The following is a 20,244-nucleotide window of genomic DNA, read 5'->3' as shown; positions in this document are numbered from 1 at the left end:
AGCATTTCTAATACTTAATTCCTGCATTTGTGATGGTTTGGATATTCCTCTAGCATCAGTTGGATTTTGATACATCTTGGCATGCTCTTCTTTTATGATTATTCACCAACACTGATATTATTTATTGGTTGCATAATTAACAAAAATAGTGGTGATTGCTGTGTACAAGTGAGTAACTTCAAGAGTATTTTCCAGCCAAAATTTGCACTTGGAAGTTTCTCATTTGCAAGTCTTGCAGTGTTAAATTCCCTCATGTGTTTGAGTATTTTCAAGAGGTATATAAGATTGTTTCTGTTTACAGTGCGTTCTTCTGCATAGGCATTGGTGTCTCCACTAATGAGGGAAGGCCACTGAGCTACATATTTTGATATTTCCACTTACAAGTTGCAGTTCTGTGTGGCATTACAGTCCTAGCAGAGTTTACAACCTAGTGAAAAGGAACAGCAGGACTTTAGGCCACCTTTGCGTGTTTATCATTTTGGTTATGTCAGGAGCCGTGTACTGTCAACACTTAAACTGTTCCCTGGCTTAATGTGCGGGTTGTTGTAGGCCCCCTATAACCAAATAAAAACAGATAGTCCTAGTGTTTGCCCTGATGTCACTTTAAAAAGTGTCTCCTGTCTTATGTCATGTGCTGGAGAAGTTTCCCATGGCACCATCTGCTCGGAAGTAACTTAGGAGGACTCTCTTCAGTTGTGTCATTTTACATTGCCAAAAGGAGGCAGATTTTTTTTCAAGAAAGTACAAAATCCCTTTTTCCATCTTGGGGTGTTTTTGGGTGGGAGAAGACCCTCAGACCAAACCTTGCTTTCAAGAGGTGGAAGATATGTGAAGTATTGGACTGATGCACTTGGGAGACTCCAGACTTGCAGAGGTTCAACATATCTTGGCACATTAAACACTTTTGACTCTACCAGTATCATTTGTAATTGCTTGTCCATTATTCATAGTGTGCCTAATAAGTATGCACAATATAAAGCATTTCACTGAAAGCATCTTGTTACTATGACAGATTATGTGTTTTGCTTTGTCAGAAAACTCTACAAGCGTTACGCATTCCTCCGCTGTGATGATGAGAAAGAACAATTCTTATATCATCTCCTGTCATTCAATGCTGTTGATTACTTTTGCTTTACCAATGTTTTCACAACAATCTGTAAGTATTTGCTTTCCCTGGAACTCTGATTTCTGGATTTGGTGGAAATTCTGAACAGCTCTCAGCAACATACCTTAATGCAATTGTTCTGCTTTCTTTCCTGGGATCCATCTGCATGCTGTATTGCTACTTCTGTGATCCACTCTGGTGGGCAGGAACATCTCTCTTTCTGTGTCACCAAAGGCTTTTGTTTCTAACTTGGTAAAATCCATTTAGTTGGGGGAGAGTTCTCAACAGAAAATTTTTGGTGGGCTTGTTTGCATGATACTAAACAAGAACACTATGGGTTGTTCATTTTCAAGGTAAGAATATTAACACGTGCTAGGAATTAAAAAACCCCCAAACTTCCTTTGTTTCATGTTCAGCCTGCTTTGCTGCATGCCTGTCTCTGAGTTTGGGATAACAGTGAAACTCTCACTGAGGGGCTGCATCAGACCTCCTCAACACATTGAAGTCCTCCTTTTCTTTTTTCTTCTGCTTTTTAAAAAGATGCCCTGGAGAAGCTTTTGAACTGTTGTTGATGCTTAAATGTATTACAGAGTTGTGAAATGATTTGTGTACTGTGCTGCCACAGGACACAACTAGCAAGGCAAAATAAGGAAAGACTTGAGCAAGGCTTACGAAACTGGGGGTGGGTGTGTGTGAAAGGGCCCCTGTGGCTCCATGGTAGGAGCTGCCCTTGGTGGTGTGTTCTGATCCATTTTTGTGCGTGTGAAAGACAGAACAAACACACATCTAAGCAAAATAGCTCTTGGTCTTGTGGGCAGGTTCTGGATAATGCTAAAATCTGCTGTGCTGGATGCAATTAAATTGTCACTTACTTTAAGACTATCAGCACAGAAGATAAAAAGGGAAACATTTTAATTCATTCTTAAATGCTGCGAGCATTGAGCTTTTAAGAAAATCCAACCACCAAATGCTTTCTTGAGGGCACTGACAGCTGAGGAGGCATTGAGGGAGAAATGTATTAAATGCCTCAGCTGAAAAGCCCTGACTGTAATCCGTTTATGCACTATAAAAGGAGGGCAGATAGCCAAGAAACACAGTGACCATTCAGAGAATTGGATTTTGTTTTAGAAGGCTTGTTAACAGAGGGCTGTGCAGGAGATGCTGGGCAATGGAAGAGCACGTGCCTCCTGAGTCAGAGAAGGGGCTGCAGCTCAGGTGATACTATATTGAATTAGTCACAGATAAAACAGAGTACCAGAAAGCATTTGAGCATATGTGTGGTGCTATTTAGAAGGGAAAAAAGTTGTTTGTTCTTTTTAAAAATCAAAAAGTCTTAAAGTTAGCATAGCTAAGAGCGACATGGTACAGAGAAACTTGCAGCGCTGCAGTGTCTTTTTACTGAACTTGCTCAGCCACAGTAGTGACTGCTGCTGCAATCAAGACCTGCAAAGAAAGGCTGCAGTAACTGAGTGTGATTTGGGGTAGTTGTGCACTGGGCCTGCATACACACAGAGAAACAGGCAGGTAGGAGTTGAGCATTGAACAGCATGCTGAGCTATAGTGCAGTCCTGGATACAGGAATACTGTGTCTTTACTTCCTCGTCTCTAAGCTGAGGACAAGTAACCATCTTCATGGCACGTTTTGAGGCTGGTAAATGAAAAATGATTATACCCATAGAAAGGCATGATTCCATCCATATTTCTTATTTCTCTTGACACTGTTTTGCTGTCAGCTCTGCTTCTTAGTGACTGGTATGTATGTGTAGATTTCCCCATTGTCAATCATTGCTTAGTGTGCAAGTGTTAGCATGATTAAATAGCAGCTCTGATGGTTTTTTTACATTTCGTGGTACTGCAGTGTTGTTTTATGACTTCTGTTCACTAAAGAGGTTAGATAACTATCCTTCTTCATTTTTGTTATTTCTTCTTGTGTTTGCAGTGATACCATACCATATATTGATTGTTCCTAGCAAAAAACTTGGTGGCTCAATGTTCACAGCCAATCCTTGGATCTGTATCTCGGGAGAACTGGGTGAGACAGGAGTCCTGCAGATTCCCAGGAACATATTAGAAATGACTTTTGAGGTTTGTATTACTTGTTACACAGAAAATTATTTGTATGTTCTGTTCAGTTTTAAAATTCTCCCCTTGCTGCACCACCCTGCCATACATTTCGTATCTTTAGTCTGTGTGGTTAGTCACAGATACTTCCTGTGCCTGTACACAGCAAATTTAATCTATATTTAATAACCAGGGATGGACAAGACTGTCTTTTTATTATGATTTTGTGCTGTGATGATGGGAGGTGTCATATCCTCTTCTGTTGGAAACAAAGAAGTGATTCTGCTCTGATTTTTGAGTGTGTGTTGTGCACTATAGGTAAAATTTAGTTGAAAAATCCAGTTCAGCTGATGTTCTCTCTGCTGATCAAAATAGTATTTAACAAAACAAAGCAAATAAACAAAAGTAAAGCAGCCTACCAGTAAAAAGCCCAGAACCAATCAAAGCAGTGAGAAATGGGAAACCACATTTCTGATTTTCTGTCTAGAGCACATTCTCTAATAGTTTATTCCTCCAACATGCTGCTTTATTTTAGTTTACTCTGACAAACTCTTTGTTTAATTTGCAGTGCCAGAACCTGGGAAAACTAACCACAGTGCAAATAGGACATGATAATTCAGGGCTGTATGCCAAGTGGCTCGTGGAATATGTTATGGTCAGAAATGAAATAACAGGGCATACTTACAAGTAAGTATCATCCTGATATTTCATGTTGGGTAAGTAGAATTTCTGCAGGGAGCTGGCACAGTAGGGCTTGTTTGAGCAGAAAGGTCTGATCTCCTGGGACTCTGTGTCTACAGTTGCTGCTACCTGAAGGCACAGAAAGATCATTTGGCTTCTGACATTAAACAAGTCATGGTTCTTAGAAAATTAAACAGGGTTTTCAGTTTGCAGATGCTCATGACTAGCCTCAGACTGTTGGTGGAGAAGATGAGTTGACTATTGCGCATCTTAAAAATAATCTACCCTGAGCCCAGGGAAGAAATAGCACATTAGAGCTTGCTGCTTACCAAATATAGGTGGCATTTTATATTAAGACCAAGTGTTTAAGTGTTATAAAGACACCTTTGGACACAAGTTGGAACACAAGGGCTTATGAGTGTTAGAAACCTGAGTTTGCATAGTGAAAGTAAAAGAACAAGATTTACAATGAGAATTATATTTATTTGCGTTGGTACAGCATAGTCTGGTACCCTTTACTTTGTTCAGAGAAACTCTCAGGCTCATGTTGATGACAAATTGACGGGTGAGTCCACTCAGTTCTCCATGCCAGATCATTTGTAATTAAATGAAGAGGAAAGATTCTATTTTTGGATGCTGTTCAGTTTTCCGATTAAGCTGATTAAACTGACATCAACACTGGTTTAGAGAAAGAGATAATGAGTAAGTGAGCACGTGTGCTTTCTAGTGCTTCATTTAATATCCCAATTCAATAGAAGTATTGGTGTTTTTTGGCATCGAAGTATGTGTTAGGGTTGTGGGGTATTTTTGTAGCTGGCCTGCTCTGTAGTGTATTCAGTGAAAGCATAGGTGGATTTCATCACCCATCTATGGGGTGCAGTGGGTCTTCCCCTCCTACCTCTTTTTCCTCTGCAGCCCTCAAATCATGTGCTACATGTGGGACACAAGCAAAATCTGCCCCTGTTTGCCTTGCAGATCATCTAGTGCAACATTTAGCACAAACTTGGAACTGAAAAACTGTTTTACTTTTGCTGCCTGTGCTGGCAGAAGCCAAACCCAAGGCTTTGTTGCTAGAAGTATTTCTAGTAACAATACTAGCAGGATTTGGGTTTCAGGCCACTGCAGTTGAAAGTCTTTGGCATGAAATTGAATCTGGCTTGATCCATGTATCTCCTTGATTTTTTTAGGTTTCCCTGTGGGAGGTGGCTTGGAAAGGGAATGGATGACGGCAGCTTAGAGAGGATCCTGGTGGGAGAGTTGCTGACTTCGCACACGGAGGCTGATGAGCGGCAGTGCCGGACCCCTCCCCTGCAGCAGTCACCAAGCATGATCAGAAGATTTGTCACTATATCACCCAACAATAAGCCAAGTGAGTGCTGGGCTTGTCCTGTCTCGGACTGGTCTGCATCATTTGCTGAGGGCAGCTGCTTGCATACAGAGCTGTAGGTTTTCTTATCTTTTAGAACTGTGGCTTGGAGAGGACCTGTGAAACTTCACTTAGCCCAACCCCCTGCTCAAAATCCAGCTAACTTCCAAATTACAATCCTGAACAACCTGTTGTGTCTGCTCAAGTTTTGAATGTCTGTAAGGATGGGAGGAGGATGTCCCTGTACTCCTGGTCTAGTGCTTAGCTGCCCCTCTGGTGTTTTCTGTATTGTCTTTCATTTGTGGAATGAATGCTATGGAGGAAGGTAGAAATTTGCTGCCCTCTCTCTGTCTATCCCTTGTGAATGGAAAAGCTTGCTAGTATTTTCTCTTCATGGACTTAATTTTGTTTGTTTTCTATTGAGATCACTCTTCTGGAGTGGTGTTATTGTTAAAGTCGGTGGTTACCTTGCTCCCAAGGTTACTTGGGTTTACAGCAAAACTATCACAGGAAGTATTTCCAGGATGCCCAGATTTGCTGGTTCTAATCAAATCACAACTCCTTTTCTTAGCTTTAGGTTCTGGTCTGAATGAAAATTCACATAATATGTAAAAGCCCTTTCCACCTGTTGTGTTGAAACACCACGGTGTTAACTTCAATATAAAACCAAACCATCTCCATTTCTACCCCTTCAACAGTAAATAAAAATAGAGTTTGGTTTCCATTATGTGCAGTCCTGCTTTGTTTCACTAACAGCCTAAGTTATATTGGTTCATGCTCCTCTTCTCTCTTTTATGGTAGGCCTTATCCCTCACGCACACATACAATTTCTGAAGCTATAGAAAAGTAACAGGATATATTTTTGTGTTTTGCAGAGTTAAATACTGGTCAGATCCAAGAAGCTATTGGTGAAGCTGTTAATGGGATTGTCAAGCATTTCCACAAGCCAGAGAAGGAGGTGAGGAGTTGTTGTCTGTGTAATGGCACCCCTGTTGTAAAACTGGTATTAGTAAGCATAGGAGAATATGTAACAGAAATAAGTAAACTGAATGAACAGCCATCTGTTTGAAAATTCCTTAAGTGGAGATAAAAAATGAGGTACTGAGACTACACTGCTGAAACAGTATAGCCTCAAATACCTCTGTTTTGCTGCAAACTGGAGCATTCTGTTAAATTAAATGTTAACATTCTGGTATTGGAATTTGTGTTATTAGGCAAATTCTGCCACGGATTCTACCCATACCACTGTCAAGAATACGACCTCCTGTTTAGTTTGTTCCGAATTAACTGACATTTTACATCTACATTGAGTTCTGAGTAGGTTTTGAATGTCTGGTTTGCGTTATCTTGCTATTTAAAATGTGAAAACCCACAGGCCACTTTAAAAAAAAAAATAAAATAAACAAAAAAGACCTCCCTGTGAACACCCACACCCCCCAGGCAAGTGAAGCAGAAGTGCTCTTAAATACTCTGGTACACTTCTACATCACACAGGCAATTGACTGATAGAGCAGTGATTTCCTGAAACAAACCTAAGTAGAATGTCTCTGTCAGACCATCACAGTCAGTCCAGCCCTCGTGAGCCAGAATGATCAGTGCTGGCTCTGTGTGGGTGGCTCTTGAAAGTCACTAATTTTTTACAAATAACTCCTCCCATTCCTACTGCACCCATCTTCTAAGTTCAGTGTAATTTTGATTGATGATCACGTTGACACAATAATCTCAAGTGGTCATGCACTGGTTTTGAAAAATAGAATTTACCATTGTGTTCTAAAGAAGAATTTAATTTTTTTCAGAGCATTGAATGCTGTTTTTGTTGGTAAGCAAACAGTCAGGGGCACCTGCTACAATGGATCTGTGATCTTTATTACTTAAGGAAGAAAATTCTTTCTTAATGTCCTGTGCAGTGGTCATTATTACAGGTAAAACCTGCTCATTATCTTGGCCTTCTTGAGGCTTCATTAGAGGATGATGATTAGACCCTGACACTGCTTTCTTCGGCCTCATTCTTAGAGAGATCAATACATTTTTGAGTGCTCAGGACTTGTGAGAACTGGGCCATCCTGGCTGGGGTCACTGTTTGACAACAGACTGTTGTGTTTAGGCATCTGTTTATTTAAAAACTTACTAGATGCATGAGACACTTGTGTCCCAGACTTCCGAACTGAGGTACTAAGAATGTGTGCTTTCTGTGTGTGCTTGGCAGAGAGGCAGTCTGACACTGCTGCTGTGTGGAGAAAGTGGACTTGTTTCAGCTCTCGAGCAGGTGTTTCAGCATGGATTTAAATCACCAAGACTCTTCAAAAATGTCTTTATTTGGGATTTTTTAGGTAAGTGGGAGGAAGACATACCAGAGCCTGTTTGTGACTTTGAAATACATCCATCTGTGTTCCTTATCATCGCTGCTGTGTCTCAGCTGGTGTGAACAGCACAGTTCTTGGAGGCATCTCAGCAGCTGAATTCCCATGAGAGCTCTTACCTCCTTGTAGTGTTGGGAGAAAAAGCCTCTGTCTTCTGCCAAAGCTGACGCTGTACTTAATGCAGTAACTGGGCTTTTTCCTTCTAGCAGAATAGTGTAAAACAAATTTTCTTACTGAGTAAGAGTTATATAAATAAGGTGATGAATTGACATATGGTAACCTTGTTCTTAATTGAGCATAGTGAAAGCAATAAATCACACTTCTAAGAAGTTGAGTTGCCTTATAAAGCACCAACAGATGGATCTAGTGCTGTTGATACTTACTGGACATTGTCATAAAGGGGTTGTAAGCATACATTTTTTTACATAGTGGTCTGGATCCTTTGACATAGAGCTGTATAAATGAACTGAGTTCACAAACACCTTTTAGAAAAGGAATTATTTTGAGTAGTGTTTCTGTGTTTTGAGTAGGTACCTTGACATCACTGTTCTCCTTATATGATCGTTTTACTGTAGCACTCAAAATTCAATAGCTACATGAACCTCTTAATCCCTGTTTAGAGGGAGAGAAGTGAGGGAACACAAGACTGAATCAAACAGAAAAAAACAATGCCTACATGTAATCATTCAGGATACTCATGGATGAGCTTTGAATCTAGGCCTTTCAAGTTTCTCTCCTATATGCACTGTTGAAACTTCATTATCTCCCACCATTCTTTTAAGAAAAAGCACAAACATACTATGAGACCCTTGAGCAGAATGAGATGGTCCCAGAAGAGAACTGGCAGACAAGGGCCAGGAATTTCTGTCGCTTTATCACTGCTATCAACAACACCCCAAGAAACATTGGGAAGGATGGCAAGTTTCAGATGCTGGTGTGTCTTGGAGCCAGGTATAAAGAAACTTCTTTATTATTATTACTATTATTATTGTTGTTGTTATTGATATTTTAATAAAATTAAAAGGATGCTGCATATTAGTAACGTAAAGCCATGCAACTGATGGGTTGGACAGTTTGACTACTACTTATATAGCAGTCTTTGATGTAACTGGGGAAACATCAAGTGAATCCTGCCCTGACTGAGTTCTTAGGCACATGAAGTGTGAGATATCTGAGACAGGAAACTGCATAGCCCAAAAAGGTGAGCAGCTGAACCAAGAGAGAAAGGTAGCAGGCTGGTGTGAGTAGTCTCCCTCTCATGTACAGGTAGCAAAGTTGAAAGATAGAATCAGAACATCATCCATCAGGGAGGCCTCTCCAGTTAATGGTTGGGTGAATTCCCCACCTTCTACCTACTTGTTTTCGGAGGTGGGTAGGAAAGAAGCTGGGACCATCTAGAAACCTCTTGACGCAAAGACAATAGAACAGAGTGGTGACTTTGGTCCTGCTTGGGACTTCTGGGTCTCTTGGGTACCCTGTCTTGATGTGAGGGGTGGAAAACCTAGAAATGTGTCTGTTATGGATGCTCCCTACTTAAACAGGTTCCACAGACAGTTACTTCCTCTTCCCTGTCTTATAAAAGTAAGTGGAAAAGGTGGTAGGTCTGCTTAGAGGCAAAGAATAGAAATCATGTCTGTGCAGATGCAAAATTAACTTGGCTTTGATTTTATTTCCAAACTGCAAATTGCCACCTTGTCAGAGACCACCTTTTGCACCACTGGATCGCCCTGCTTGCAGACTGCCCAATTACAGCACAGATGTACGAAGAGATAGCGCTGATCAAGGATCACACACTGGTGAATTCTTTGATTCGAGTGCTGCAGACCTTGCAGGAGTTCAACATCACGCTGGAGGCATCTCTCGTCAAAGGAATCGACATTTGACCTCTCGTCCCACAGGAAAAACTGTCTTTACAAAAAACAAAAAAAGCAACAAGGAGTGAATCTCGTTAGTATGCAAAAGTTCTGTCTTGCCAGTACATTGTATCGTGGACTCATTCATGGCCCAAAAATGCAACTTTGACTTTTCTTGAAGGAAACTCCAAAAATAGTACAGGCAAATGGATAGAAGCTGTAAACTCAATGTAAAAAAGAGGATTTTGGTATAAATCTATTTTAGAGTTTATTTGCTGATTTGCTTTTTACACACTTTCATGTGAAAGAGATAGAGATGAGTATTGTGCAGCTTATTTTAAAGCTGCAGTATTTCCTTGCCATAGAAAATGTGCAGTGAGCCTTTCAGCATTCTGTGAACTTGCCTTCAGATATGCTGTATGTCATAAACCCCAATGTATACACTCCATTTCTGCTGAGAAGGTCATTCTATAGTTTTTAAACTAATATTTTATATATTAACATTATTACCAATGTTTGATTTTTAACGTATTGGGTCATGTTCTGCTGCAAGGGAACTACAGATCTGATGTGTGCTTTTTTTTTTTTAATAGCTCCAAAGCACTGATTAGTCAGCAATTATTTTTTTCCTTTATTTTTGTTGTCAGTATTATTTTTAGTGAAATCCAGGAGACTGAACCATGAGATGTCCAGAGATCAAAGTAATATTTTTCATATTGGTACGTAATTGCACAGAAGAAGAAATTAAGTCTGTTTTTTAACTGATGTTTTTTATTTATTTAACCTATCATTGTGTTTTGTAAGTTTGTCTTTAAGAAAAAAAGTCTATGATACAACTGGCTAAATTATGTTGCAGTTCAGATTTTACAGTGTAGCCCATTTAAATGAAAAACTTGGAATAATTGTTCGTAACACAAAAACGTTTTCACTTAAACCAGCCTTTGAAGTTTGGTATATGGTTGCTGCTGGTAATTCTCTTAACTGCTAATAAAGAGGGACACGAGTTCCCCAAATGCCAGATGACTAAATAAATATGTTTATGCCCCCCCCAAAATAATAATGGTATACCTTACTAACAAATATAAGGATTCCTTAATGTTTCTGAAAAGACAGTGAGTATTAAGGCTTTTTCTTTTCTTTTTGAATGCATATGTCTTAGATCCTGTTGTCACAGTCTGCTTCATTTGGGATGCTTTGTTTTTAGCAGAGAAAGCTTTACTCCATTTCTACTATAAAACACAAACATTTTGAAAGCTTAATTTATTGGAGATCTGGAACTTGGCAAATGCCTAAAGGCATCTCTGTTCATTTGAATCTCTGATAAAAATCTCTTTGAAATGAATATGTGACTTAAGAACAGGCTGATTTATCAGCATCACAAATTACTGTACAGAAGTTCAGGGCTGTGTATTTAAGAGGTCTCCACTGTATAAACTTATCTCAGTATTGTCTCTCTTTTGAGAAGCAGAGTCCAAGTTTTTTTCGTTCATACAATGTTGTAGCACTTTTTCTTTACCTACAGCTTAGTCACATCTTGTGATAGTTTTACTTCCATAATTTATGAGTATAGCACATGTATTAAATTTTGACTATTTTTACTTTTGTCCTATTTATTTCATTATTAAACGGAGAAGTTCCTTTGTCACTACTTACCAGAGCAAGATTCTTCTTTGATTTCACAGTAGCATTAGGAAGATGTGAGGGCAGTGTCCAGGCCACTCCTCACATGGGGTGGGTATGAATTCTTTCACAGCGTGGAGCTTACAGGAGCATTTCACGGACGTATTTTACATGTGCAGGTATGGTTTTGTTGTTTCAGGCTTTTTTTTTCCAGCTTTGGAAGGGCAAAAATAAAACAGCTGTACTTCATTCTAAGAATTTGATGTATTCAACTTAATATGTTGGGATAATTTTTATACACTTGCGTGAAATTGCTTGTTGATGCATTCATAATAGCAAAAAAAAAATTTACAGTGCTTTCAGCTATCTCTGAGGCTTGTGCATTTCACAGGGAATATATCTGCCTAAGAAAGGAGGGTTCCATATCTTGACCTTAGCAGATTAGTTGATTCTGTTAAAACCTTTTATCTCAGAGTATTAAATATGGATTAATTTTATCTTGCATGAGGTAATTACCCTGAATTAAGGTTATTTTCTTTTTTTTTCCTCTTTACACAAGTTCACCTGGTGTGACATGATACCATTGGTTAAATGACTGTTTTGGTGTGGACCTTTTTGGCCTCATTATGAGAGTTGACAGTACCTGGATGGATAGAGACTGGGGTTTGCTGATTGCCAAGCACTGGGAATCCAGTGGCTGGCTCATGAGGGTGGAGCTGTCCATCAGTGACAACACCCTGTGTACTGGCTGTCCAGGTGCAAAAGGAAGTCACAGAGGTCATCTTCCCAGCTCCTCAGTTACTTTATTTTCACAGGAAAAGCCACTTAGATATAGACCCCTCCTCCTTCTCTCAGTGGGGGCCTATGCTTAATCCTGTTAGGATTCAAAGCACTTTTTGCTAAGGACTTCCAAGCCTGGAAGGATTTGCTCCACTCAAGGACCAGTAGAAGGTTCTGAAACGCAGCAGAAAAAAAGCTGGTTTTGTTAGCTCCATAAGCAACCAAGGAGGGCTAAGATATTAAATACAGCTGTGTGGTAGCCTGTGCTAGGTTTTCGGGAAGAGATTTGGCTGGCATGTCTAAGAATGGTCCAGTCTGTAGTAGCAGCCATAACTCCTGCCACTCTTCATTGTCTGCCACAAACCAACCTGCTTCTTTCATGACTGTTCCTATCATGAGTCCAACTGAATAAGGTTAGGATCCAGCATTAACCCTTCCCATGCCATTCTTCCGAACTGGATGACTGTATAAGAGCAATTGGTGTGGTCAGCACCTTTTTAACTAGAGCTTTATAAAATTCATCTCCCTTTGCTCAGAATAATGCAGTTGTAACTTTTTTTCCCCTGTTTCTAAAATAAGGGGGCAGGTTTGGTAGGGGCAGGTTCATGTGGCTAATCTGTTCTGTTGTTTGGGGGGGATTTTTTGGTAACAGTTAATGGAATTTTTTTTTTATTTTTTTTTTTTACAGTACACATGCGTTCTGTAGAAAGAAATACAATGATGAAAAATGAGCAGTTCATAATGCAGTAAATATATAGTGCTGCATTGGCCAAACATGTTTACAGGCTGATACCTGATTTGAGGGGGAAAAAAATAGACTATTGCCTATCAATTATTTATGCTTCTTTGATTAACGCTGTCAGAGTTCATACAGTGACACTTTATACAGAAAAGAAAATGCAATATAATAAAAACTTGATTTCAATGTAATGAAATACTATGATGATAAGTTTATACAAAAAAAGCCTTTACCTGCCATAAACTTTAACATCTGACGTTCTGTAGCTGAAAGCATATTCGTGAACTGAAGACTCTTCCACAGCTTTTTCCATTACAAAAGAGTATTTTTCAAATTGTTCAAATGGGACCTACTAGCTGGATGATCCATATTTTTATGTGTTTTGAATTCATGAATATGTTAAGATTTCTGCAGTGAAACTATTCAGAGTTAACTTTTTCTGTATATTGTAAAATGATCTTTGTCCGTAGTGCAAGATACTATAGGATACTTGAAAATACTTGAAGATATTGTACACGTACTTCACATCTTTGTAGTTCTTTATTTTATACCTAGAGATTGGCTGTTAAACTAAGATAAAGCATCAGTACCTTATAAACTATATATTTTACTACATGGGGAAATCACTGGCTTGGTTTTTTTAAGGGCCGCGTTGAAGTTTACATTATGATGACAAAAACAGGTACTGTTTTCCTTTTTTATTTTTCCTGTGACATTTCAATCCATTGGACATTAAATGTGAATTGGATATACAAAGCAGTTTTACAGGTGTAGCTCATTTGCTGAATTGCAATAAAATTTGTCTTCTAACATGAAAAAATAGCATTAATGTGCTATATTCAAAAGCCTCTTATAATTTGGCTAGTCATCTTTTCTTCTTTGCCTGACTGCAGGTATGTATGAGATTTTAGTGTCTTATTTCAGGAGGCCTTTTTTTTTTGTACAGTTTTGTGTCTGATCTGTTCAACTAAATGCCTGCCTCCCTCCCAGCACCAGTGTAGCCTTCTCACAAGCAGTTGTTGCGGTCAGACTGCCATCAGTGGAAGAGAAGACTACTCAGTAATCAGGGAACGGGGAGAACAGGAAGGCTAAGTGACTATTGCAGATCTTGGAAGGTCTCTGTGAGTACACACACGTGTATGTGCTGCCTTTCGATCTGTTTCAAACTGTGTGAGGCCATCACTCAATATTTTATACCATCAAGGAAAACACAGAACGGAAGGAGTTTGATCATTAATTTGGAGGCATCTCTGTTCCTTCACCTCTCACATACCCCCTGGTCTGTGGTGGAGGCTTTTTTTAAAGCAAAGCAAAATAGCAAGTGTTAATATGCCCCTTTGGGGAACCACAGCAGTCTGCCTGAACTGGTGGTGATTCTGCACTGCCAACAACTAATGATGTCATCCTGTGGGCTCACTGGGGAGATGCTGAGAGGGTGAACTCAACCTGACCTGGGCTCTGGTGGGGTGGTGCTTGTGGCCTGATCCTTGAACAGGTTTGGGTGGTGCAGTCATGGACTCAGCACCTGCTGCCAGGTCTGCTGAGCCTGTGTGAGATGCCAAACTTACCACCTGGAAGCTGAGACCATTTCAATTCCCTGGGCTTTTTAGACTGCTGCTCCTAATTCCTCTGCAGGGCACTCCAGGGATGGACGTGGGTGAGGCCTGCATGGAGCTGTGAGGTAAGTGCAGCTTTAGAAGCGCATTCACTTCATCAAGGTAGCCTCGAATATTTCAGACTTCCTCGAAGGGAAAGGAGCTAAAAGAACAGTGGGCAGTGTGTTGTGCAGCTTCTGGGTGCACAGCCAATGGTTGTTGACTAACTGGTCCAGGCACAAGTCTAGAAGTATTACCATTTGTTGTAGTGATGACTTGGAAAGTTCTCACAAAGAAATACAAATATCTAAAAGTTAGTGAAATATCTCCTTTTTCCACCCCACTAAATGAAAGATTTATGTTCTTTAATAGAACATACTGTATTTAGTTCTGCAATAAACAGGAACCTTTCTTCATTTCATTGACAGTGACATTTTAAGATGCAAAGTGTACAACATTTAAAATATCACTGGTGGATCTGATGTTTGTTTTGGGGAAGGTTTTCTACAAGTGGCATAAAAAGATTTAGACAAGTATAAATTATGTGAGAGGGTTTTTTATACTCCTCATGACCAGAGAAACCTCAAATTTCCTCTCTGCCTGAGATAAGCCCTTTGCAGGTTCTGCTTCCAAGGAAAGCCCCTGTTAAAATGAAAAACTGAATGCTGATTACTGAAGATGTCATTTTACATAGAATTCAACAGCCTATTTGGTAGCTTGGAAAACCCTTGGATACAAAGATGGGAAGTCTAAGTGCCAAAGTCTGAGTGATTCATTTCAAAAGAAAACAATTGTTCAAAACCCAGTATACCTCTGGAGATGAGTAAGACTTGAAGCTACAGCTCTGAGACATTATGTGTGTGAAAAGCTTTGGAATAATTAAATACTTGAAAGTATTTCCTCACTTGTCTGTTTCTTTCCTGTTTTTGTTCTGGCACCTTCCCCCTATCCCATCCCAGCTATTTTCAGCTTCTGTCACAAGCACTCATTAAGCTCACTCAGTTATGTTAAATTTTGGGTCAGTATGATGCACAAAAGTGCAAAGGAAATGGCAATCTAGATGTCTTCAGACAATGTTTGCTCATCATTAAATAATAAAATTTAGCATGGATTATGAAGCATAAACCAGTTTTTAGTCCAAATTTTCAGAGAAAAATATTCCTCTCAGGGCATCAGGTGTACAATTTCTGGAGCAGTTTTTACATCCAGCTGCTCTGTGGCAGCTTAGTCTCTCTCTCTCAGTGTGAGGCAACTACAAGTGATACTCATAGTGGAGGGCAGGGGATTTGGAAATTGGGATCTTACCTGTATGGAAGAGTTCCTTTGGAGTGGCAGTCAGTGTTCCTAGCAGGGTTGTGCTCCTGTTGATACAATGAGATCTGACAGTGTTCATGGCAAGAAGCCCCAGGCTTTGCAACATTGTAAGGTGGCGGCACACACTGGTGCAGTTGGAAAGAGCAGACAGGTTTCCTGAGGTGCAGCCTTTCTCCAAACATCAACCAGCCAAACCTGTCTCCCCCCAAAGCACCTGTGGAACAGAACTGAGTGGGGCTCTGGCCATGCGACACGAAGATTTCGTTCAAGACTAAGATGCTGTGTAGTATCCCAAGGAGCAGAAGCACTGCTGTTGATTTGAGGATCGTTATCCATAAGGTACGAAAATACCCTATTTGCGTGCAATTCTTGCAGATATTTACCAGTAAGCAGTTTTTCTCCCTGAAACTTTGTGACTTTTATTTTAATTTAAATTGCTGGAAGAATCCCCAAACAGTGCTATTTGGGGTCTCTTCCTGTCGAACTGCCCTGGTATGTTTGTTTTTCTTTCCTCATACTTAACTTAGTGCTGAAGTTGAGTCTTAAGAATTTTTTTAGCTACTCTCTCCAAGTAAAGATCTTAGTACCTAGAGCAGCACCCTGTGACTCTGTAGTTGAATAGAAATATTTAAAAAGGCTACACAAAGACATCTGAGTTGAGGTGTGAGCTTGTCTGGTTTGTCTCTTTAAGAAAAAGAGATATTTTAATGGCAGTTCTTCATCATAAACAAAGGAGTGTTGTATTTGAAATAATGGCCAGGATCCTTCACAAAACACTTGGAGATTTATGTATAAGAAATGGTTTCATTAGCTAAGATAAATTTGATATTGTTCTGTTTGTTTTCCAAGCTGCATTGAGGTCTTTTGATCTAACTCAGGCATTCCCAAATGTTTATGTCTCACTTTATGTTTTAGTTTACAGAAGTAAGAAAAATGCTTTGCTTTTACTGTGTCTCAGAAAGCTTTAGTTATTTTGTGTATATGACTCTTCAATGTCTCTTACTGCTTTTTCTGCTACAGTCTTCATATTTGTTCCTATTTCATGTATTTTGTCAAATCTAGTGATAAATATTAATTAAATTAATACTGGTCAAGTTAATTGAGGAAACTTGACTGGAAAGTGTCTGAAATGTGTTATCAGCTTTTCTGTGAGGTGGCTTGAAGTCACGTACCTGGATGGGAAGTGGCTTCTCTGTACATTTGGGAGATTTGTTTGTAGAAACACCTTGACTGGTATCCCTGTTTGAGGGGTGTGCGAATTCCCATTGTAAGTATGATTGTTTATTCATGAGATCGTGGAAACTTGTCAGGAAAGCCTTCGTTCATTTATTACTTTCTGTTGGTAGGGGGACACTTGGGGTATGGTGTGGGGCTGGAGAATCCTTGGAGTGTTTAATGAGCAGCTTTATGTATTTAGAGATGAGATTGACTAAGACTGAAACCGTCCAGGAGACACAATAGGTTGTTTCTCATTGGATTTAAAAAAGAGAATAACTTTGATCATTTCAAAAGCAATGAAGCCTGATGCTCCAGTGAGAAAGGAGAGTGGTAATTTATAGCTGCCATTAAGGAAACAAAGACAAAGACTGAGGGAAAGTTTCATTCTGAAGATTTACTAATGTGTATAAACCACTAGAAATAGCTTGGTATTTCTCACAGAACAAAACAAAGGAGAAAGGGCAGTGAAATGGGGATGGGAGGGAGGGCTGGAAAAGAATACTGCCTGCTTTTACTTGCACCCTGAAAGGTCAGACATTATTTAGGAAATTGTAATTTCGGTGAATAATGTATGAGCCACTTTTACCTGCCAAAGGAGGGACAGCTGTGGGAAATCCCTAGTTGGGAATGGAGGTGGGAGGTGTGGGCTCTGGTTTGGCCTTCAGACGGGGATTCACGCACTGCAGTGGGGTGTAATTACACAGTAAAAATTGTAATACCGTGTTTTTGAAGAAACACAAGTGAGGTTGGAGCGAGCTGTGTGCGTTTGGGCTGTGACAGGGTGCCGGCACACGGAGTCTCTGCACGGGCTTGTCTCCGCTGCAGGAGATGACCTCCCGGGCCGCGCAGAGCGGGGAGGCCCGGCTCAGGCGCAGTTGCCGCTGGCACCCGCAGCCTGCGTGTGAGGTATCCGTGCTCCTTCGGGAGGCACCGGCTCCGCGGGACACCTGTGTTTGGGGCGCTGTGCAGGTGTGCGAGCGCCGGTGCCGGCTCAGGGAGGGGGTTTTCCTGCGGGGTGGATGGGGCGGTTCGCGTGCCGGGGGTAGCGGGGCAGGGCAGGGCAGGGCAGGGCAGGGGAGGCCCGCCCAGCCCTCGCCGCCCCGCGCCCGCTGTGGGTGCGAGGCGGGCCGGGCGCCCGCAGACACCTCCTCCCTCGGCCACCGCCTCCTCCCGCCCGGCGGCGGCAGCAGCAGCCGCAGCGCAGCCGCCGCAGCGCCATCGATGGGGTCCGGCGGCCGCCGCGGCGCGACGGGGGCGAGGGCGCTGCCGCTGCCGCTGCTGCTGCTGCTGCTGCCTGCGCCGGGCGGCCCCGCTGTGCTGTCCCTGCCCCTGCCCGGTGAGTGCCCCCTGCCCGGTGAGTGCCCCCTGCCCGGTAAATGTCCCCTGCCCTGTAAATGTCCCCTGCCCTGAGCCGGTGAGTGCCCCCAGCCCCTGCCCGGTGAGTGCCCCCAGCCCCTGCCCGCTCGCCTCATCCCCTTTCAGCGGGTCTCCCCGCGGACTCCCGGCGCTCTCCCCTCATGGTCTGGTGGCGCTGCCCGGGGCAGGGGGAGGTCGGTGGGAAGGGAAGGGAAGGGGAGCGGCGGCCGTTCCCGAGGTGGGGCCGGCGGGACCGTGCCCGGAGCGGGGGGGTCGCTGGTCGCCCGCTCGCAGGGCGCTGCGGGCTCCGCGGTGCGAATGCCGCTTTCCCGGCTTTTCCCTCTCCCTCGGGAGCGGGACGAGTCCCGGGACAGGGCACCTTGGCCGAGGGAACGGGGTGTAAACTGCGTGTGCCGCGGGTGAAGCCGCCTTCGGTCCCCGAGGAACGAGCCCAGCGGTTCTCCCGCAGCCTCCGCCGCCTCCTGCCAAGTTGAGGGCTGCGATGTTTGCTCACAGTCTCGTTCCTCCAGGGTCTCTCTTCGGCTCAGGACACTGCAACTGCAAGGGGAAATCTCGGTCCCTGTGCCTACGGATTTTTCCTAGCCGTCCTTTCCATGCCTCTGCGTGCATTAGTGCCGGGGCTTCTTATTGCGGTTCTTTCCCGCACGCTGCAGATCACAGCGGGTTAATGTGGAAATAAGACGGCAGAGCGGCTGTCTCGCCGCTGGCTCGAGATATAGTTGATATCTCTGTGTAACGTCTTTTAGGGAAGCCCCCTCCTTGCTGCGTGTTTTCTGGGACCCCTCTTGCCAGGGCAGGTGTGTCCCGCTGGCTCGGGCTGGGAAGGGGACAACTGTCCGTGTCGGGGTACTCAGCCAGTGCTTGTGCCTGATGTTCCTTCCTGCCGGCTGTCTGTCCTTCCTTGCCCATCCTTTCCTTGTGCCCCACCTACCTGAGTCCCACTAGCTGAAGGCTCCTCAGCCACTCCTGCACCCCTCCTTGCATGACTTGTTCCCTCAATTCACCACCTCCCGTGTTTTTTAATGGCTTGATTTGAGAGGAGGTGGATTCTGCTGCTCTTCCCAGCTGTTTTCCACTGTTTTCCTTCTTCTTGCTTTCTGGTGGCAGTATCTGGGGACCCCATCACTGCTACTGTAGCCCAGTGCACCTGAGAGCCAGAAAAGTGCTGCTGCTCTAGCACTGGCTCTTTGCCTTGTTTCCCACTGCCAAACCCCATTAGGAGTTAAAACTGAGTGAGCACTTTCTGCTCTTGGCAGCTGCTGCAGTACCTACAGGCATATTTTGTGACTGGGGGAAAGAAAAAAAAAGGCAGGATGAATGCTATAATTGTAAATGGGAAAAGTGCTGGCTGAAATTCCCCTTTAGAAAGTGATCCCCACTATAAAAAGTGGCTGACTATTGAAGCAGTCACCTTCTGCTGATACTCATGCACCACTCCTTGTTTTAGGAGTCAATTTTTATACCTGTGTGAGGTGTTGCTTCAGCAATTCTCCCTTTTAGGAAGAAAAACCTTCCTCTTTCTGTGTTTCAGTTCTCTTCTGGTGTATGAAAAACTTTTGCTGATGTCTTCTGCTGCCTGTAACTTTTCTTCCTCTTCTTCTGTTTACACTTCTTCATCTCCAGGACTTCTTCCTATTGGTGTTTCCCTTTCCCTTCATTTCCTGTGCTCTGAAGTTTCCACCTGGATATTTTGCTTCAGTATGCTGTGCTTTGTGATGACTGGCCAGGTTGTTTGGCAATGCTGCTCACCAGATACTATTCTTGTATTTAAAAAAGTTATTTTTGAATTATACATCTCTTTAATGGTAAGTCAGTCTTTTAACATGTTGGTGGTGACTTTGAAAGTACATTTCTATCAATTCCGCTTGTTACTTTAAAAACCATTTGGCTTCCTGCAGGTAATGCATGGATGTGATCAAGAATTCTTTCAATAACTGTCTTTTTTTTAATCAGAAAGATGAAAAATCTCTGATGAATCTCTGTAAAACTGTCAGCTGAGTTTCACGGAGCATCTGGCTGGCCCATAATAGATTGTTTTGGATCCATTTATAAATGGGTACGAGAGCTTATCTGACTTGCACACAAATACATCTGTATGCAGATAGAACATTATCTAAATTTAAGTGCAGATATGGTCTCTGCATGTTTCTGTCCTGACTCACAAATACACACAAC

At 42.2% G+C, this 20,244-nt stretch overlaps 1 protein-coding gene across 4 annotated transcripts in view; it reads left to right on the top strand.

Moving 5' to 3' along the window:
- DENND5A (DENN domain containing 5A) overlaps positions 1–13,378 on the top strand; it is a 68,094-nt gene extending 54,716 nt beyond the window's left edge. For all 4 annotated transcript variants that reach the window (XM_017810606.1, XM_017810588.1, XM_017810597.1 and 1 more), the window contains 8 exons: positions 1,035–1,156; positions 3,045–3,190; positions 3,735–3,853; positions 5,035–5,216; positions 6,089–6,171; positions 7,420–7,543; positions 8,356–8,524; positions 9,273–13,378. In XM_017810606.1, coding sequence (XP_017666095.1) covers positions 1,035–1,156; positions 3,045–3,190; positions 3,735–3,853; positions 5,035–5,216; positions 6,089–6,171; positions 7,420–7,543; positions 8,356–8,524; positions 9,273–9,456 — 1,129 coding nt within the window. In that variant the 3' untranslated portion in view covers positions 9,457–13,378. The remainder of the gene's footprint in view (positions 1–1,034; positions 1,157–3,044; positions 3,191–3,734; positions 3,854–5,034; positions 5,217–6,088; positions 6,172–7,419; positions 7,544–8,355; positions 8,525–9,272) is intronic.
- Positions 13,379–20,244: the final 6,866 nt, after the last annotated feature.

The sequence above is a fragment of the Lepidothrix coronata genome, unplaced genomic scaffold, assembly GCF_001604755.1.
Source record: "Lepidothrix coronata isolate B3197 unplaced genomic scaffold, Lepidothrix_coronata-1.0 Scaffold1, whole genome shotgun sequence".
NCBI classification, from domain to species: Eukaryota; Metazoa; Chordata; class Aves; order Passeriformes; family Pipridae; genus Lepidothrix; species Lepidothrix coronata.
Note: the sequence above shows the minus strand (reverse complement) of the source record. Positions and strands in the feature narration are given on the sequence as shown.